Source organism: Pseudophryne corroboree, chromosome 4 (genome assembly GCF_028390025.1).
Source record: "Pseudophryne corroboree isolate aPseCor3 chromosome 4, aPseCor3.hap2, whole genome shotgun sequence".
Classification (NCBI taxonomy): Eukaryota; Metazoa; Chordata; class Amphibia; order Anura; family Myobatrachidae; genus Pseudophryne; species Pseudophryne corroboree.
The window spans coordinates 793,765,967-793,785,385 of NC_086447.1; the positions used below are offsets into that span (position 1 = coordinate 793,765,967).

The window sequence follows — 19,419 nt, forward strand, 5'->3', positions numbered from 1 at the left end:
CAAGCATTTGAGCGCTCTGCCCATTCCTTGCAGTCAAACAGGGTGTTCCAAATTATAATTTATGTTAATCTTTAAACATCCATTTGTTTAGAAGTCATGATGACACTTTCAATGGGCATATCTGTGGGCTTATCCTCAGTCTCAAAGCATCATGAGATTCCCAATTTCTTCCCTATAAAGGAACGTCCTCCTGAATTCCATGGGACATATGTAATAGGGTCTGAGTTTTCCGGAGTTGCAGGATCCGGCCGATCTCGCATGTTTTTTTTAAATGGTTTTGCCTTGTAAGTGATTACTACTTAAAAAAAAAGTCAGAGGTCGTCTGTTTTTTCCTTTATTGTCAAACGTCCGTTTTTTCCTTTATTGCTCCTCTCCCTGATGTCACATTGAGATTGTACATACCTCAGTTTCTTTCTAAGTCACTAAGCTATACAATAGGAAAACACAATCCAAATTCATCTAGTCGTTTTTGCGTGATGCCGGAACGAACAGACAAACAAAAATTCAGAACTTTTTTTTTCGTCTCCATAAACAGTCCCTAGAAGTATTTTTCTCAAACAAATTGCTATTTACAGACACAACTCTTGCAGTGTTTATATATATATATATATATATATATATATATATATTAATTTATTTATCTATTACCAGTTATTTGTATAGCGCACACATATTCTGCAGCACAGAGAATATTTAGCCATTCACATCAGTCCCTGCCCCAGTGGAGCTTACAGTCTATATTCCCTAGCACATGTACACACATACACATTCATGCTAGGGTTAATTTTTTGTTTGGATCCAATTAACCTGCCAGTATATTTTTGGATATTTTTGGATTGTGGGAGGAAACCGGAGTACCTGGAGGAAGACCACGCAAGTACTGTACATATATATATATATATATATATATATAAAGAATAATTGACTTTATTTAAATTTGCTTTATCAACCCTAAAACCCTAATAGCGTAAGATACACTACCCATGTACCGTACCGTATTACTTCAGTCTGATACAGTGTGTTCAGTGTATGTACAGAAGTGTTATGGCACTTTTTAATCATACTGTACGTGTTAGAGCTCTATAACAAGCAAGTTGGCCTTGGTAAGAGTTATTTATGTTGGCAAGGCATGGATGCCAGCATACTCTAGCAGCCACGGGAATGCTGGTGCATGTAGTATTACAAGCACCAACATGCTTAACCACTTTAAGGTGGCCTGGGTATGCTGACATCTTTAGTGCTCCATGGAGAAATTATCACTTTTCATTATCTACTTGTATATACATTTGCTGCTATAGTACCACCTTTACTGGCATAGTTTAGTGTTCCCCGTGGCAACTTTGGGTGGATCTCACGGTTTTTGTCTGTGCTTCACCCATTTCTAGGACATGCAGCAGATAAAGATTGAGTACAAGAACATGCTGCTCTGACCTTACTCAAACGGAACCTAGAAATGTGACAAATGTATAAAAATATTTCCTGTATGTACTCATGATTAGGTGATGCCATACATGCTCAAATAATACAATGTTTTGTTGTTTTTATTACTTTTTGGTCAGGGTGTGGAAGAACAACTTTACTGGACATCATTACATGTAAAGATGAAGGAGGAAAAATTAAATCAGGGGAAATTCTCATCAATGGGAAGCTGACCACTAAGCATTTGGTAAAGAAATGTGTTGCTCACGTGAGACAGGATGATCAACTCTTGCCGCACCTCACTGTCCGAGAAACATTACTTTTTGTTGCCAAACTTCGTCTTCCCAAATCGTATTCAGAACAGCAACGGCAAAAACGAGTGAGTGGCCAGCCAAGTATATAAAATAAATTCAAGTCAATATCATTATATAAATGTATTCCCTCTAAATGTTTTACCAAATACTATCCCATCTCCATTCAGAGTGGCAGAAGCTCCTATTGTCTTAACTTTGCCCTTTAGTAATTTCTCATGAATAGGGCCTTCTCTATCCTCTGACTCAAAGCACCTTGTGTATACTCATTAGGGCCTTTGTCACCCACTGACCACATCTCAAATGTTGTCAACTTTATATGTACTCATTAGAGAATTCTCTACTATCTGAGTCATATGTACACCTCAACTTAATTTATAGTCGTTAGGGCCTTCTCATCCCTTTCACTCACATCTAAACCTTTGTTTATTCTCACTGGGGCTTTCTCTAACATCTGACTCACATCTACAATTCAACTTCATTTATAGTCGTTAGTGCCTTCTCTACCCCTGATTTAAATCTACACCTTCTTCGACACATATAAAGTCATTACATCCTTTTCTACCATCTGACTCACATATAGACCACAACTTCATTTAAAGTCTTTACTGCCTTCTCTAGCCTTTGACTCGTATCTACATCTTCTTCAACTCATATAAACTTGGTAGGGTCTTCTCTAGCATCTGACTCACATTTAACTTAATTTATAGTCTTTTGGGTCTTCTCTACCCCCTCACTCAAATCAACACCTTCATCAACCTTGTATATACTGCTAAGGACATTGTCTACTCTCTGACTCACCTATACACCTTTGTCAACCTTGTATACAGTATACTGATTCTTTATTCACATATGGTTTGTATGTTGCCTGATTTGTCATTCTGACTATTCTACACTGCAGAGCTTTGTGACGCATTACAAATAAATCGTGATGAATAACACAACGATGATGATATAAATATGGACTAGTCATTAATTTCGCAAATTACTACAGTCTAAACTTAGAACATAGAGGGGAACATGTATGAAACCTTGGAGAGAGATAAAGTGAACCGAGATAAAGTACCAGCCAATCAGTTCTTAACTGCCATGTTACAGGCTGTGTTTAAAAATGACAGCTAGAAGCTGATGGATTGATAAATAAATTCTCCACCAAAGAGTTTATTTATCTACAATGCCATCACAATTATCTATATATTCAGTTTAAATAACACAGACTGATGTTTCCTATAAATTAATAATGTTCTCTGTTAATGTATGCATTGAACCTGTCTGGATAATCAGTGGATGCAGGTATATTGCTTGCAGAACCTATATTCAGCCAGTCAATTTAGCAGGAACTGGTATTGAAAGGGTGTAGTATGTTATGCCGGCGGTCAGGCTCCCGGCGACCAGCATACCGGCGCCGAAATCCCGACCACCAGCACACCGACAGCTGGGCGAGCACAAATGAGCCCCTTGCACGCTATCTATTCTCCCTCCAGGGGGGTATTGGACCCCCAAGAGGGAGAAGAACCGTCGGTATGCCGGCGGTCGGGATTCCGGCGCTGGTATGCTGGTCGCCGGAATCCCGACCACTGGCAAAGTGAAGACCACCTGTATTGAAAGGCTGCATTCTGATGAATATGACAGGTTGGCTTATGGGAGGGATCCCTTCTGTATATAATGGTGACAAGTCTGTTTTTATTGCTATCTGTCCGTGGAGTTGTATCTTCATAATTTTTTTTCCATATAAATGATTTGAAAGGTGGAAGATGTCATCGCAGAACTTAGGTTACGGCAATGTGCAAACACTAAAGTAGGAAATGAGTACACCCGAGGAGTATCTGGTGGAGAAAGGAGAAGAGTCAGCATTGCAGTACAACTACTGTGGAATCCCGGTAAGATACGTTGTAGCGTTATGGGTTGATTATAAAGTAAAAAAATAATCACGTTCACTCATCTCACCTCCCCTTGCATTGCTGTTTGGGTTGAGCCTACATTATCCACTATCCAATGTGTCTGAGCGTGTCTGAGCCAGCCTCTCCATCTGTAGGCCTAATTCAGAGATGATCGCAGCAGCAAATTTGTTAGTAGTTGGGCAAAACCATGTGCACTGCAGGGGGGGGGGGGGGGGGCAGATATAACATGTGCAGAAAGAGTTAGATTTGGGTGGGGTGTGTTTAAACTGAAATCTAAATTGCGGTGTAAAAATAAAGCAGCCAGTATTTACCCTGCACAGAAACAAAATAGCCCACCCAAATCTAACTCTCTCTGCAAATGTTATTCCTGCCCTCCCTGCAGAGCACATGGTTTTGCCCAACTGCTAACAAATTTGCTGCTGCGATCAACTCTGAATTACCCCCTATGTCTTCTAACCCAAACGCCTGATTTATAAAGCTGAACACTTGTAATGATTCTACAATGCAAAGAAAGCTTTTGAACTGATGTAAATATATGCCTTCCAGTTCCAACATATATCATATAATAAATACCTTTTATTTGCAGGTATTTTGATACTGGATGAGCCCACGTCTGGTTTGGACAGCTTTACAGCACACAACCTTGTGATAACCTTATCTAGGCTTGCCAGAGGAAACCGATTGGTTTTATTATCTATCCATCAGCCTCGATCTGATATATTCCAACTCTTCGATCTAGTTCTCCTTCTCTCATCGGGGACCACAGTCTACTCTGGAACTGCAAAAGACATGGTTCAATATTTCTCATCTATAGGTTATCCATGTCCCAGATACAGTAACCCAGCAGATTTTTATGGTAAGTAAAATTAATCAATAGTCATAATCAAAACAAAACAACAACAAAAAAAGAATGATGAAGTAAATTTTTACAACAAGCATCTGTCTCATATAACTCATACAGGGAAATTTAATAAATCTGTAAAAAGTAATTTTTTTTCCTCTGTAATCGCGTTAGGAATATTTCTAAAAGTCCTCGCTCTGTGATTATAGTGATTAGCGTTCTGCAAAAAGTTGCAAAAAAGTCACAAGAATTTTGCAAAGTGCGATGCCAATAACGTGTAACACAAAACGAAGCACCAAAAATATCATGGGGAAAATGTCACGTTATATTTATTATTCCCAAAAGGTATATAAATACTACTTTTCATGTAGCTCCTTGCTGGTGGTAAATTGTGCTAACCTCTAAGGATTTTATTATTTAGATTTCACTCTCTGCAAAAATGCTAAACTACTAAAACAATTTTAGATTGTGACACATTCTTTTTCTCTCTCAATTGACAATAACATGATTTGCCTTCTGGGTGGCACAAACATACAGTATGTCAAAGCTGTTTCTAAACTACTGTATCTACTTGGAAGATGTATTTACAGCCTTCTGGGTGGAATAAGTAGATGTCAAATTTGTTTCTAAACTATCTACTTATGAGCTGGAGATTTCCATCGATATGGGTTCTAGGTTCTGGCCCTTTTTCTTATCCACTACATTGAAATAGGGACCCACCATTACTGAGAATTTTTTTTATTTGTTGAACTAATACTTCTGCACTCCTCAAAACAGTTACCCATTGATGTTGACGAGACCACAAAGGGACAGACACATGAAAATAATCTTATTGTGGTTAGAGGATGTGAATTACAAAAGACAAAAAAATTGTTTGTATCTTATTTAAACTGGGTAACAAGAGCATTTAAACTGGGCATCACATGACTTCCTATAATGGCCACTGTAACAATATAACTTCTCACTTAACCAACGTGAAACATTGCCATGTAAAAATTATACATTTCAGTAGTATTCTAGAAAAAAAAAAGTATAATGTAAATTAGCGGTCCCTCATAACCTTTGACACCTTTCTTATCAGTTGATCTGACCAGCATCAATCATCGAACCAAAGAGGAAGAAATGGAATCTTTGGAGAGGACCAGGTCTCTGGCAGAGATTTTCTGGCAAAAAGTCAAAGACATTGATGATTTCCTGTGGAAAGTCAATGATGGAAATCGGGAGATTACATCCAGTGAGACGTGGTATGTTGTTTTTTTTAATCAGCTTTTTTTAATATGGTCACAGAAATATACAGATGTGGTTTTAGAGGTTCAGAACCAAGCACATCACATTTGTAGATCTAGAAGTATCAGCATGTGCTTGGCTGCCCTAACATGCTGCAGCTTGTGGACCTACATACACCAGCATGCCCAGTCAGCCAGAGCCCCAGAACATGTGAGATTGCAGCCTGCATTTGAACTTTATCCAAATCTAAATCATGCCCTAGGTCAGTTTATGTTTCCCAGGCCACCTGTGGATCTGTAGAATCTGTTTGTTAGTTAGTTAGTTAGTTAGTTAGTTAGTTAGGAATGAATGCACCACATGTTTGAAAATGTGATAGTCAGTAATGATCACACCTGTGCACCAGATAGGTGGTCTGCAAAATGGGAACTCTTAAGGGAGCTACACATTAGGCGACCCACCGCCGAACTGGCCGCGGAAGGGGGGGAGGGAAGGGGTGAAGTTTCTTCACTCCCCTCGTCACCCAGCTCCATATGCATGCATACTAATATGGATGAAATTGTTCATATTGGCCTGCATGCATAAGCGACCCGGCACCAACGATGAACGAACGCGGGGCCGTGCATAGTTCATCGTTGATGCCTACACACTGACTGATATGAATGAGTTCTCGTTCATTAATGAATGAGAACGTTCATATCGATCACTGTTATCGGTCAGTGTGTAGGGCCTATTAGTAGCATTAGTAGCTCTCAAGGACCAAATTGGCTACCTGCCTAGGTGTACCCAGGCACAGAGCCTTCAAGGCTTATCAATTCAATGTTTCCGTATATGAATTAGTATTTGGGGCACCTGCTTAATTGTGGACCATGACCTCTTGAAGTAGTAAAAAATACACTACAAGGGAGAGTCCTTTGTTATAATCAAGCTCCACTGATATACATGTCTGCTTTACAAATTGCTTAGATATATTACCATGCTTGCCCACTTGATACTAAAGACCTTATCCTGTATAGAAGAACATTATGGAAGAAGTAGTGATTGCTCAGATAATTATGCTTAGATTCATGCAAGGTTGGTAACATTGGTATGGCAGTCATTGCACCTTCTTTTTATTGTAGTTCTAACAGAATCATCCATTTATTTGCCGCATACTGTATGGTATTACACTTTTTTTGTGATGCATGTTTTTATTATATATTCCTTGCCATGTCCAGTAATTAAACCTTGATCAATGTAAAATAAAATATTTTGACTTGGCAAATGGCCCCTGCTAGTAAACTAACTTTATGCCTGTCTTCTTCCGTCTCCAGCTCCAACATCAGCACCTCTGCTTTGGAAAAAGTGATAAAGATTGATGCACATGAAAAGGATGATCTGCCTAAAGGAATTCACCAATTCTCTGTATTGCTAAAGTATGTTCTACTGGATGACTAACCAAACAGACACAATAAATACACTTTACAGTAGGCACCAGACAATTCTAAACAGATGACTCCAGGGTGAATAATTTCCCCTTTATTAAACAATTTTTCCCTTTCCCCACAGTCGTCATGTGTCCAATGATTTACGGGATCTCACCACATTGCTTATTCATGGCTTTGAGGCTGTTTTAATGGCACTGTTAATTGGATTTTTATACTATGGACATGTAAAGAACATGCTTTCAATACAAGACACAATTGCACTTCTCTTCATGAAAGGGTCACTTACTCCCTTTGCTGTTGTCCTTGATGTGGTTGCAAAATGTGAGTATTTTAATTGGTATACTGATCTTGGTGCAATTAATTTTGAAAAAGGGAGTTAAAGTTGATATTTCCACACTTTCCTGTTGCTATTGTTAACAAACTGGCAGTCATAGCACTATTACATATGGAAACAGGCAGTTAGGTTTAGAGGTCCCAGCATTCGGGATCCCGGCAGTCAGAATACTGATGCTGGAATACCGACACTGTTTGGAATATCAACCCGAGGATGCAGACGTAGATCGCAACGCTGGCACTGAATCCCAAATTAAAGTATGCGAGGCTACTTAGGGTTAGGCTGTGGGTATGGGAATTTAGGTTCAGACTGAGAGAGGGGTGGGGGGGGGGGGGGGTTAGGCTGCCGGGTGGAGGGTTAGACTGTTGGGAGGGAGAGTTAGGGTTAGGCACCACCAGGAACGGTTAGGCTGCGGTGATGGGGGGTTAGGTTTAGGCTGCGGGGGGAGGGTTAGGCTTCAGGGAGTGAGAGTTAGGGTTAGGCACCACCGGGGAGGGTTATGGTTAAGCTGTTGGGGGAGGGCTAGGCTGCAGGGAGGAAGGGGTTATGGTAAGGCTGCGGGGAGGGATGTTTAGGCACCACCGGGGAGGGTTATGGTTAAGCTGTTGGGGGAGGGCTAGGCTGCAGGGAGGAAGGGGTTATGGTAAGGCTGCCGGGAGGGATGTTTAGGCACCACCGGGGAGGGTTATGGTTAAGCTGTGGGGGGAGGGCTAGGCTGCAGGGAGGAAGGGGTTATGGTAAGGCTGCGGGGAGGGATGTTTAGGCACCACCGGGGAGGGTTAGGCTGCGGGTAGGGAAGGTTATAGGGTTAGGGTTTACCTAGTAGATGTTGGGATCCTGCGCGTTGGGATGCCGCTGTCAGTATTATGACCACCGGCATCCCAAGCGCCGGGATCCCTATACCATCTCATTTAGATTAATGGGTTCCATTGATAATAAATAAATAAATAAATAAATCCTTTGATCCATATTTAATGTTCATGTAGAGAGGAAATGCTTGTTAATAATAAAAAGTATAGTAAGTTAAAATAATTGTCTTTTAGGTCATTCAGAGAGAGCAATGCTTTTCCATGAACTGGAAGATGGATTATATTCTGTTACCCCATATTTTTTTGCTAAGGTAATTTAGTTCAATTATTGTTCCCAGATTATTATTATTTTTAGTAAATCCAATGTTTACAATTATTTATATGAACGGTGATATATCCCTTTTTACTAATTCCATAATCTGTATCAATGCTCGGTAACATATGGCTCTCCAAAGTGTGTGGAGCCACAAGTCGATGAGTATACCCGGCAACAGCGTGACCAATGCATACCCTCCAACTGTACCTTTTTGGCTGGTACAGAACCATTGTTTTATGGTCTGTACTGGCCAAAAGGGGTTTTGTACCGAATTCAGCAACTCCCTATTCCTATAGATTCCTATGGCAGTGCCGCAAGAACATGCCCCTTTACTGGTTGCCACGCCCCCTTTTCCTAAGATGTACCGATTTCTTGTTCTACGATGTTGGAGGGTATGCCAATGTACTGATATATCACGTTGGCCCACTGCATGATATATCACATGTCGACACAGTATGCTGTGACTAATATTGAAGTCCTCAATGTTTCTCCTTTTGGATTGATGTCCATTCTTAACAACAGCAAAGGAAACAACAACTTGCACCAACATTTCTAAAATTAAGAAAACATCTTGGGGGGAATGTATTAGGCTGCGATAGGCAGGACGTGCGGGGCTTTGTGTGAGTTCTCCCGTTATTTTAAAGGGGCAATCATTTATACTGGAAAACCAGGCTGGGAGAACTCAAACTTCCTGCTTCTTGCAGCTTATTACATTATTATTATTATTACATTTATTTATACGGCGCAACAAGTGTTTTGCAGCGCCGTACAAGGGACAGTACAGGGAGACAAACTTAGCATTACAGTAAATAAATAACAAAAATAGAGTACAAGTAACAAAGAGCACCACAATTCTCAAAACATAATACAAGATGTAAGTAGCGAGGGAGTAGTCATCGTACTACTAGGGGCTGGTGGCCATAGATAGAGATGAGCCTTTACCAGCAGGAGAAAAAGCGGGTAAAGATGGTTGCTGAGTAGGACAGCGCTGCGAGTGAAATGTGTCGAGAAGAGGGTTTTGACAACAAGAGGAAAGAGGTCCTTGCTCTGAAGAGCTAACAATCTAGTGGGAAGGGGCGACAGACAGATAACATGAGATGCAAGCAAGCGGGAGGTAGCCTGATAGCAGTATGTAAGCGAGGCAGAGATGTTTAAGGCATGAAGCAGGGGGATGGAGGAGCAGCCTCAGGACTAGGTTATGCATTGGAGGGGTACGCTTTGATGAATAGGTGGGTTTTCAGTGCCGATTGAAGCTTTGCAAGGTCGGGGAGAGTCTAATGGAGCGGGGGAGTGCATTCCACTGAAGATGTGCAGCACGGGCAAAGTCTTGAACTCGTGCACGGGAAGCAGTGACCAGGGCAGAGTAGAGGCGACGGTCATTGGCCGACCGTAGTGGGCGAGAGGGTGTTTGAAGGGAGAGGAGGTTGGAGATGTAGGGAGCAGTGGAATTAGAGATGGCCTTGTATGTGAGGGTGAGGAGCGAGGACACATTCCCACATTATCTGAGCAACATAAATGTCTAGAGGTGCTGCCCAAGCATTCATTTGTTCCGGTGACTTCAAAAGCTGGCTCATGGAAAGTATATTTACAAATATCCCATGCCTAATATGGCCAATGAAGAAGCAATACATGCAGCGATCACACCGAAATGATCTCTATCCCACTACCTTTATTCAGTCCCCATAATAAGCAGTAGCAGTGACGTGTGGTGAGGTGAGTAAGGTAAGGCAGAGCCTTTCCTGTCATACTAACATTTGTGCCAGAGTTTTGACTGTATAAAGAATATGAAAAATACAAAGAATATGTTAAAAATACCTTCTTTGTATTATTGTAATAATTTTTATAGCCAAAACTCTGGAGTATAAAGTCTCTGATCAAAACCCACCAAATTTCTAGGAGTTTATATTGCCGCACCTGTGTATACCATCCACATGAACCATTTGGCTCATATATTGTGTAGACATTTGACTCTGGTACTAGCCATTGCCTTCTGAGAAATGTACTGCACCATCCTGATAATAGGCACACCACCTATGCTGCATTTCTGGGCTCACATGTTATTTATTAACTTTACTGATGTTTGTGAATTTGTTATGTTCTTATTACAGTAATACTATATGACACAGGTACATTTTGTCCTTACTCTTTAAAACTTTAAGTAACTGACATCAGTCAAAAGATGGAACATTGAGGATTGTAATATCAATCACAGATAAGCTTGATATAAATTATATTTGGTACATAGCCGCTTTGGGCTTGATTCAGACCCACATGCAATGATCATGTAGGTAAGTGATTCTTTGCAACTGCACATGTGCAAGCATTTCTGGAAAATCCCTAGGGCGCCTGCATTACACAGAGTGCAGGGATGTACTCTGGTTACTGTACCGACACCGGGATCACGAACAATTAACGGCCCGACAGTCGGCATGCCAACTGACAGGGACTATTCCCACTCATAGGTGTCCACAACACCCATAGAGTGGGAATAGAACCTGTGGTGAGCGCAACGAGCAAGTGGCGTCACTGCGCTTCCCCCCTGCCAGCAATCTAAAGCTTGGCATCCTGGCGTCAGTATGGTGACCGGCGGGATCCTAAAACGCCGGTCACCCAAACCCAACCCAGAGTCACTAGAGTGTATCCACAAAGGTTATGTTGTCAGGTCAGACCGTATCAGAAAGTGATGGTCGTTTCTGGGCGGTGGCTACTAGTGCATGCACAAATGGGCATTCATTGGACATATTATGGGAGTGTCGCAAGCGTGTCAATGCAAGCAGCTGCGTCCCCAGACACACAGCCACAGGCATAGGAGGCTGAGGTCAGAAGAAGAAACTACAGTGCAAGGAGATGAGCCTGGGGGCTGCATAGCTGCTTGGGGAGTGCTGGGCATGCACCCTAAATTATGAAAACGGGGACGGCCACGTCCCCATTTAAATGAAGCTACGCCCCCTCTCCAACACGCGGCGCCCTGCCGTTTTGTCTACTTTATTGTTATTAGGTATGATTACAGTGTGCACAGGCACAAACGTGGGTATCTCAGTGCTTGCACATTCAGCTGCACAGATGTACACATGGGAAGAACTGTAGGCCATTTGCATACACTAGCAGAGAGGTGACCGCCAAAAGCCGCTGCTGCATGTGCTTTTGTGTGTGACTCAGAATGTTTAGATACTTCAGTAATATGTTATAGAAATGGCCCTCTAGAGAGCAAATCTTGTATTTGCCCCTGCTATCTAAACTACACAACCATAATGCATTTTATTATAGATGTTTCTTAGTGTGTTCTTTCCTAGTCCCTACAGAAATTAGAAAAGTAAAATCCCCCCAACATTCTAATAAGAGGTGAATTGTTTTTGTCAGGTCATCGGAGAGCTCCCGGAGCACTTTGCATTTGTTGTTTTCTATAGTGTTCCGATATACTGGCTGGCAAACCTGAACCCTGAGCCGGAAGTCTTCCTCCTGAACTTCCTACTGATGTGGCTGATGGTGTATTGTAGTCGCACCATGGCTCTCTGGATGTCAGCCCTCTTACCCACATTACAGATGTCTTCCTTTATCAGTAATGCCTTGTTTACTGCTGCTTATCTGACTGGTGGCTTCATCATCAGGCTGGACAACCTTTGGACAGGTAGGTTAACAGAGGGAGAGAGATCTACTTTTAAAATGTATATTTAAACACAAATGAAAGATGATCTGCATTAATAGGAGCGGTAGCATTACTTTAGGAATATAACTAAAGCAGTGGCTGTATTGCTGTAGGACTCGGAGGGTGGAGCTTTATGCAACACATCTGCACAACATACAGTACATGTACCGAGGAGTCCTTCTAGGTTGCCAGGAAAGCAAACATAAACCTTAACATTTGCTGGGCAGTAACGGTGGGTGGGTGAATTACTGCAAAATGAAAGCGATTTGCAGGGTGTATTCTGTGTATTTTACAAATGGAAATTCCATATATTACAAATGGGCATTCCGTGTAAATTAGAACCAGAGCCATGTCCTGGCACCAAGGGATGGCTAAGCAAGAAGAGTCTCCATTGTGAATACCAGGGGCATCTGCAACAGCTGTGACCCACTGCTAAGGGGCATATTTGGACCTTCTTGGTGGCATAGTTACAACTACCTGGCAGCCCTAGGCCCCCAGACAGGCCCAGATATTTTGTATCCCAGAACTTAATAACTCTGCTCTTTGTGTGCCTGATTATGACATCTATCTATATCTATCTATCTAGCAGATGTTCTCCAGTTTCAATGTGATCGTCTGTAGAGCCTATTATAGAGCATAGTTGATCAGTTTATTTATCTAAATCAAGTCAGCAGTCGAGGGGAATTATAATGCTATTCCTGGTGTACAGCGCTAATACCAGGTTTCATTGGTTGGTGGTGAAAATAGATGTGTATTTATTGGTTTCTCTTGTCATCTGCAGTACCTTTCTGGATCTCTTATGTCTCATTCCTCCGCTGGGGTTTCGCAGGACTGATGCAGGTTCAGTTTACAGATATGACGTATGAGGTGAAAGTTCAAAATATCTCCATCAAGATTCCAGGCGAATTGGTAAGATCTAATTTCAGCTCTAGTCTTCACATGGCTGCTACATAGAATACGTGTAACTTTACAGTTACTGTACCTCTCATATTTGCACAAGTAATGTTAGAAAGGATTAGTCAATAAAAAACCCTTTGCCAAGCTCTCCATCTTGCAGCTCCCAAACTAGTTGCGTTGACTGGGGGCATATTTTAGAAGTGGCGGCTTTTGATCGCTGACGCTTCTCTGCACGTTTGACCTCATATTTTAAAGCAGCACTCATATTAAGTGCAAAGCATGGCTCACTTTGCATGCGATATCAGTGCCACTTTGAATTGTGAGGAAAAACCGGCAGAGATTCGGCAGCTTGGAATTAGCAACATTGTGATAGTCTGATAGGCTTGACAATAAAGACGTCACAACGTGTGATGTTCAATCACCATTTTTATTTTATCTTCCATACAGATTATCCAAAGTATGGATGCGGACACATACCCTCTCTATGCATCTTATCTTGTACTCATTGGGATAAGTGCTGGATTTCTTCTGCTGTATTTCCTAAGTCTTAAGTTCATCAAGCAAAAATCAAGCCAGGACTGGTGACAACCTAGAAATGAGCCACCTTCATGGACATGGATACATGTAAAAGAATACAAACACTTTGTGTCATTGTTTATCTACTTCTATCACCATCAGCTGACGCCCTTATCTGCTTTTGGAATCTTCATATCTTTACCTTGGGGATCCTGACAAAAAGGAAAGAGTTCGGTTAAACTAAATTGTCAGGGTTCTAACGGGCCCAAATACTATTCCTGTAGTGGATGGAGAGGTTTAGCTCAGAGAGCTACAAATAAAATTAAGATTTGTTATTCAGGCCAAATCTCCTTAATGTGAATAAAGAATTTATGTTTCATTGTTCAGAAGACAATCCTAAATTTCTATGTAAATTCTTCACTTATCCTTGTTGAATTTCACTGTGTTTTTTCCATTACAATTATTAAGTGGAATATTGCAAATTTACTACGTACCTTTAATGCACAGGTTGCTATTATCGTAAGTTACTGAAGAAAGTAAACATTTCCATTCAAATATTCCATAACGTCCACAAATCTTTTGAAATGTCATAAAAGAATTAAAGTAAATAATGGAAATGTTCATTGGGTTCTACCTCAGTTTGTTTTTGTTTGTTTTTAAAAAAAAAGGTTTATTATCAAAGTTAAAACAATCAGCATTTTTTTTCCATCTGATAATTTGCACCCATGGATTATAATAAAGGTATTTTAGCTTAATTGAACTTTTTACAAGCACAAACATCTTTACATTAAATAATCATTTAATTTGCTAACATTTTTATTTTAAATGCATTTACAATATGTTGACTTCATAATGATATATTCTGTATTGCTATGAAAAATAATAATAGCTTTCATCTGCAAAGGGCTAATTTGTCGCTGTGGTTCAGTGCAAATTTTGCACCTAAAGTTAGAGAATGACTGTACAGTTGTATGTTATGTACTCGCCACTGGAGGGCAGTAGCTCCTGTTCTTGTTGCAGGTCAACAATTCATAATAAATACTTTTTTTTCACTAATGTGTGAGATTTTCTGGAGGGATTTATTCACTAGTTTATTATTTCAGGAATACTTGTTTTTAGAATAATCATTAATAGTGTGTGTGTACAATGATGTCAGTAATACACTCTTGACTACTACTTCTTTGTTTAGACCTCGTAGAAGTTCTGAGGTCATCATGTCCTGCTCAGACTTTAGAAACACACACATAATTGGAAAATCTATCTATCTATCTATCTATCTATCTATCTATCTATCTATCTATCTATCTATCTATCTATCTTTATGTATACTAGTAAAGGAACCCAGGTCATCTCAGTCTCCTATCCAAATGCTCTGCTCTCTGCTGTAACTGCTGCTTGCCCCCCCACACACACACACACTCTATCCTGTCCTTTCTGAAACCCCCACCTGCTGTGCTATCCTTTGCCGCTCCCCACTCTCTCACCCATTGCTCCCATATTTACCTCCATTACAGAATATATATATATATATATATATATATATATATATATATATATATTTATAAAATAAAAAGCTGCCGTTGCTCCTCACCTGTATAGTGAGAATTCATATATACTGTATATTATATTTAATATATATACATATTTATATAAAGATGTCAAACCCCTATTAGATGTGATATTAGACATATTCACGGGTTCAAATGACCTGACCCTGATGGAGATGTTCTCTCTCACTGACATCACTATCATCCTTTTGCTCAATATTCTCTTCTTTTTTCTTCTATTCACGACAGAAAGGCAAGGTTTTCCCCTTTCCCTGACACATTAACAAAGATGTGCTTCAGGTGAATTTTTATTTGTCTCCAGTCAAAGTGACCATCCACTCAGATGAACAATTGGATAATGAAATACAACACACATAGTAAGAATACAGGTAGCACTTGTTTCTGAATAATTACCAAAATACTTTAACTGTAACATTTCTAACATTAACTAAGCTATAACTTGTTTATTGAGTTGGAAGTGCACTCAAATTTATTTACTTAAACCCAGGTCAGCAAACTCAGATAGTAATGTACAGGTTCCTGTAACCTAGAAAAAATATTAACCGTTATTCAGGTAAATAAGTAAATTACAACAACGAAGTCACAGCGCTTCCACGCCACCAAGCTTAACCAATTTTTATATAATTATAATTGTAACGCCGCTCCCAATTTAGCAGTACTGTCCTACCAATAGTATACAAGAAAAAAATATAATAAATAAGATCAATAGATCAATTGATCAAGAGAGCACATTAGCAATTTATTATATCATTACATTTCCATAAAAATGACACAGTTTAAAATACACACACACATCCAATAAAAATTGACATACAATATTACTCTGTAAAAGCAATAAAAACTATAGCTCCTATAATGAATAAGGAGTGGTTATAATCACCATTTGTTTATAAATTCCTTAATTCAGCTGGATCCAATCCTTTTGATGTGCATAAAAGGGCTACTTGTTAAATGCTTGTAGCAAACAGTATACCGTTCACGTCTCCTTTAGGGTACACCTGTTATTGACAAGTTGAATCCCTGGTGCTAGAATCAATGAGCATTGGGGGTAATTCCGAGTTGATCGCAGCAGCAAATTTGTTAGCAGTTGGGCAAAACCATGGCCCTCATTCCGAGTTGTTCGCTCGTTATTTTTCCTCGCATCGGTGCGATTAGTCGCAAACTGCGCATGCGCAATGTTCGCAGTGCGCCTGCGCCAAGTAAATTTGCTAAAAAGTTTGGTATTTTACTCACGGCTTAACGGAGAAATTTCTTCGTTCTGGTGATCGGAGTGTGATTGACAGGAAGTGGGTGTTTCTGGGCGGAAACTTGCCGTTTTATGGGTGTGTGCGAAAAAATGCAGCCATTTCTGGGAAAAACGCGGGAGTGTCTGTAGAAACGGGGGAGTATCTGGGCGAACGCTGGGTGTGTTTGTGAGGTCAAACCAGGAACGAAACTAACTGAACTGATCGCAGTGGCAGAGTAAGTCTCGAGCTACTCAGAAACTGCAAAGAAATTTCTATTCGCAATTCTGCTAATCTTTCGTTCGCAAATCTGCTATGCTAAGATTCACTCCCAGTAGGCGGCGGCTTAGCGTGTGCAATGCTGCTAAAAGCAGCTAGCGAGCGAACAACTCGGAATGAGGGCCCATGTGCACTGCAGGTGGGGGCAGATATACAGTAACATGTGCAGAAAGAGTTAGATTTGGGTGGGTTATTTTGTTTCTGTGCAGGGTAAATACTGGCTGCTTTATTTTTACACTGCAATTTAGATTTCAGTTTGAACACACCCCACCCAAATCTAACTCTCTCTGCACATGTTATATCTGCCCCCCTGCAGTGCACATGGTTTTGTCCAACTGCTAACAAATTTGGTGCTGCAATCAACTCGGAATTACCCCCATTGTCCACCTTATGACGCTTTCACAAGTAATAGCACAGGAGGACTATATGTGATGAGGAGACACACAGTGTAGTACGATTCAAAGCCCTGATTGCGGTCAGATAATGTTTCTAAGAGGCAGGGCAGGGAGGATCCTGTAAGTGCTGGAAATCACAGCGTTATGCTTGACCCATCTCTGCAGAATGCCGCTGCACTTGTCATGTATAGGAGTTCAAGGTATTACTTCCAGCCGGGAGAGGAGTTTTATTTGCAGACCTCTTGGTTAGGTAATTTAGCGTATCATTGCATATCGGCAGAGAAACATGTAAGGAAGGAGAAATAGGCATTTTGGACTTGCACTGAACTTACTCTCAGCGGGTGACCGAGTGTTTTGGAGTTCATTCTTCCCAACCATCACGCCGGTGAACCAAGAAACGGCAGGTATATATTAAGTTTAATTGTGATGTGATATGAGTTACTAGGTTTATAATTTTGAGTGATAGAGTAGGAGTTGCGTGAAATGGGGTCCCTTGACGTTGGGCTGTGGTTGCGGGGGTGCCGCAGGTGGGGGAGGGGCTGGTGTGGTGGTGACGTGGGTAGTGTCAAAGTCAAAAATATTACATAGAGAGACCATATAAACTGCACACATATAAGTCGCTATACTTGCAAATATGCGCAGCGAGCACAGCAATATATGGAAACACACGCATTTGCTCGGACATGGCACTGAGATGGATTCGGCACTTGTTTCATACAGTACATGGTTATAATAATGTCAAGCACCAGACATTATGGAGATTTAGAATTGGCTGATGAATTAATGTCATGGATGTGTATCATTCGAACCGAACCAGATAAACACATCATGTTTGGTATTGAAGCAAGCAGAATAAGGTGTGGTTTAGTTTGAGACCTATTGTGTTGTCGTGGGACATTGCAGCGGATAGATATGATTATATGTATAAAAGTTAAGATCAGCTTTGTTGGGAACAATGGATGATCAACTAAGTTTTCAGGGCTGAACCTGATTAACATATACAAAGGAGAGAAAGAAAGACCCCTCCCCCAGGGACTGGTCAAACAGGAAGGTAGTGGTCAGGTGTGGCCTCAGAGAACAGATGTAATGTAGCTACACAGACACACACAGCTACCTGGCACCCAGCAGCATGGAGGCTACATCCCCAGGACATCCTCCAGGAAACAAAGGCTAAGTATCATAAAATCAATATCTCATGGCTGATTTGGCATAGAGTAGTTAAATGTGTGCTTTGTGGTGGGGTAGTTGTGGAAAGATGGGTAAGCATAGAGTGGTTGGTTTGGAGAAACAAATGGCTGGGGATGGTGAGGCTTGCGCAGCCGTGTGATGGTAACTTGTTTGTGCTGAATACTCTGTGGAATCTGTGATGGTAGCTGGGACATTAGACAACCGGTAGCATAGCATTTGTGGTGTTTGTTTGCCTATGGTGATTTAGAATAGATTGTGCTGGTTTGTTATAATATATCTTGTTAATCATAAATACCACCATGCAGTTGCGTTTGGGCATGTGCTTGTGGCAATGGCAGGCTGAGATGTGTGGTTACATTGTGATCTGGTCTTGTGATGAATATGCTCTGGTTATTGAGATACTGAAGTTGTTTGGGATGTGAAATTATGAGATGGTTCTAGGAAGTTGGATTACATTGTGAAAGGTGTTTTAGATGGTTTGGAATTGTAAAATCAGAACATATGCATTGTTTTGAGGCTTGGACATTTTGGAAGAAAATGGAGTCTTGTGTTTTCTGCTATGTGATTGTGGTGTAGTAGGAGTGCCATGTGTTTGGACCTGCAAACCTAAAATGGCTGCTGCTGGATGTCTTCCCCTCCCCCTTTCAGCCATGTGGTGTGGTCTTTGGAATCAAGAGGAGGTTTCCCAAAATGGAGTCTAGCTTCTGCCCCATGCGGCATTGTAGGGACAATTGTGTTGCTGGGTGTTGTGTATATAGGGACAGGCAGCATGGGTAAGCTCAAGTACTTTCTAAACAAAGATTCTCAGCATTGACTGACTGCGCAGCGATTGTTCCTCATGTGTAAGCTTCTCTGTAATCATTGTCTTTCTGTGAGCCAATCTCTCTCTCTCTCTCTCTCTCTCTCTCTCTCTCTCTCTCTGTGTCTATTTCTCTCTCTCTATTTTCTCTTCTCTCTCATATCTCCCCTAGACTAAAACTTTTATAGTATTGTATTGTATTGTATTGTATTAGACCAGGATAGTATTGTAGTTTATCCCTTAGTTAGGTGTTTGGTTAGGAAGTCTTTGTTATATTGTAGTGTATCATTTGTACTGTGTTACTCTTTTACAAGTATACTAGATAT

At 40.8% G+C, this 19,419-nt stretch overlaps 1 protein-coding gene and 1 long non-coding RNA gene across 3 annotated transcripts in view; one reads left to right on the forward strand and one right to left on the reverse strand.

The window, feature by feature from the left end:
* The window catches only part of ABCG8 (ATP binding cassette subfamily G member 8), a 30,681-nt gene extending 16,416 nt beyond the window's left edge, over positions 1–14,265 (forward strand). The window contains exons 4-13 of the mRNA XM_063918343.1: positions 1,560–1,798; positions 3,478–3,610; positions 4,218–4,487; positions 5,554–5,716; positions 7,010–7,111; positions 7,245–7,444; positions 8,501–8,577; positions 11,943–12,210; positions 13,010–13,137; positions 13,573–14,265. Of these exons, the coding sequence (XP_063774413.1) occupies positions 1,560–1,798; positions 3,478–3,610; positions 4,218–4,487; positions 5,554–5,716; positions 7,010–7,111; positions 7,245–7,444; positions 8,501–8,577; positions 11,943–12,210; positions 13,010–13,137; positions 13,573–13,710 (1,718 nt within the window). The 3' untranslated portion in view covers positions 13,711–14,265. The remainder of the gene's footprint in view (positions 1–1,559; positions 1,799–3,477; positions 3,611–4,217; positions 4,488–5,553; positions 5,717–7,009; positions 7,112–7,244; positions 7,445–8,500; positions 8,578–11,942; positions 12,211–13,009; positions 13,138–13,572) is intronic.
* Positions 13,534–19,419, reverse strand: part of LOC134910386 (uncharacterized) — a 176,590-nt gene continuing 170,704 nt past the window's right edge. For both annotated transcript variants that reach the window (XR_010176182.1, XR_010176181.1), the window contains one exon: positions 13,534–13,853. This is a non-coding gene — a long non-coding RNA (uncharacterized LOC134910386). The remainder of the gene's footprint in view (positions 13,854–19,419) is intronic.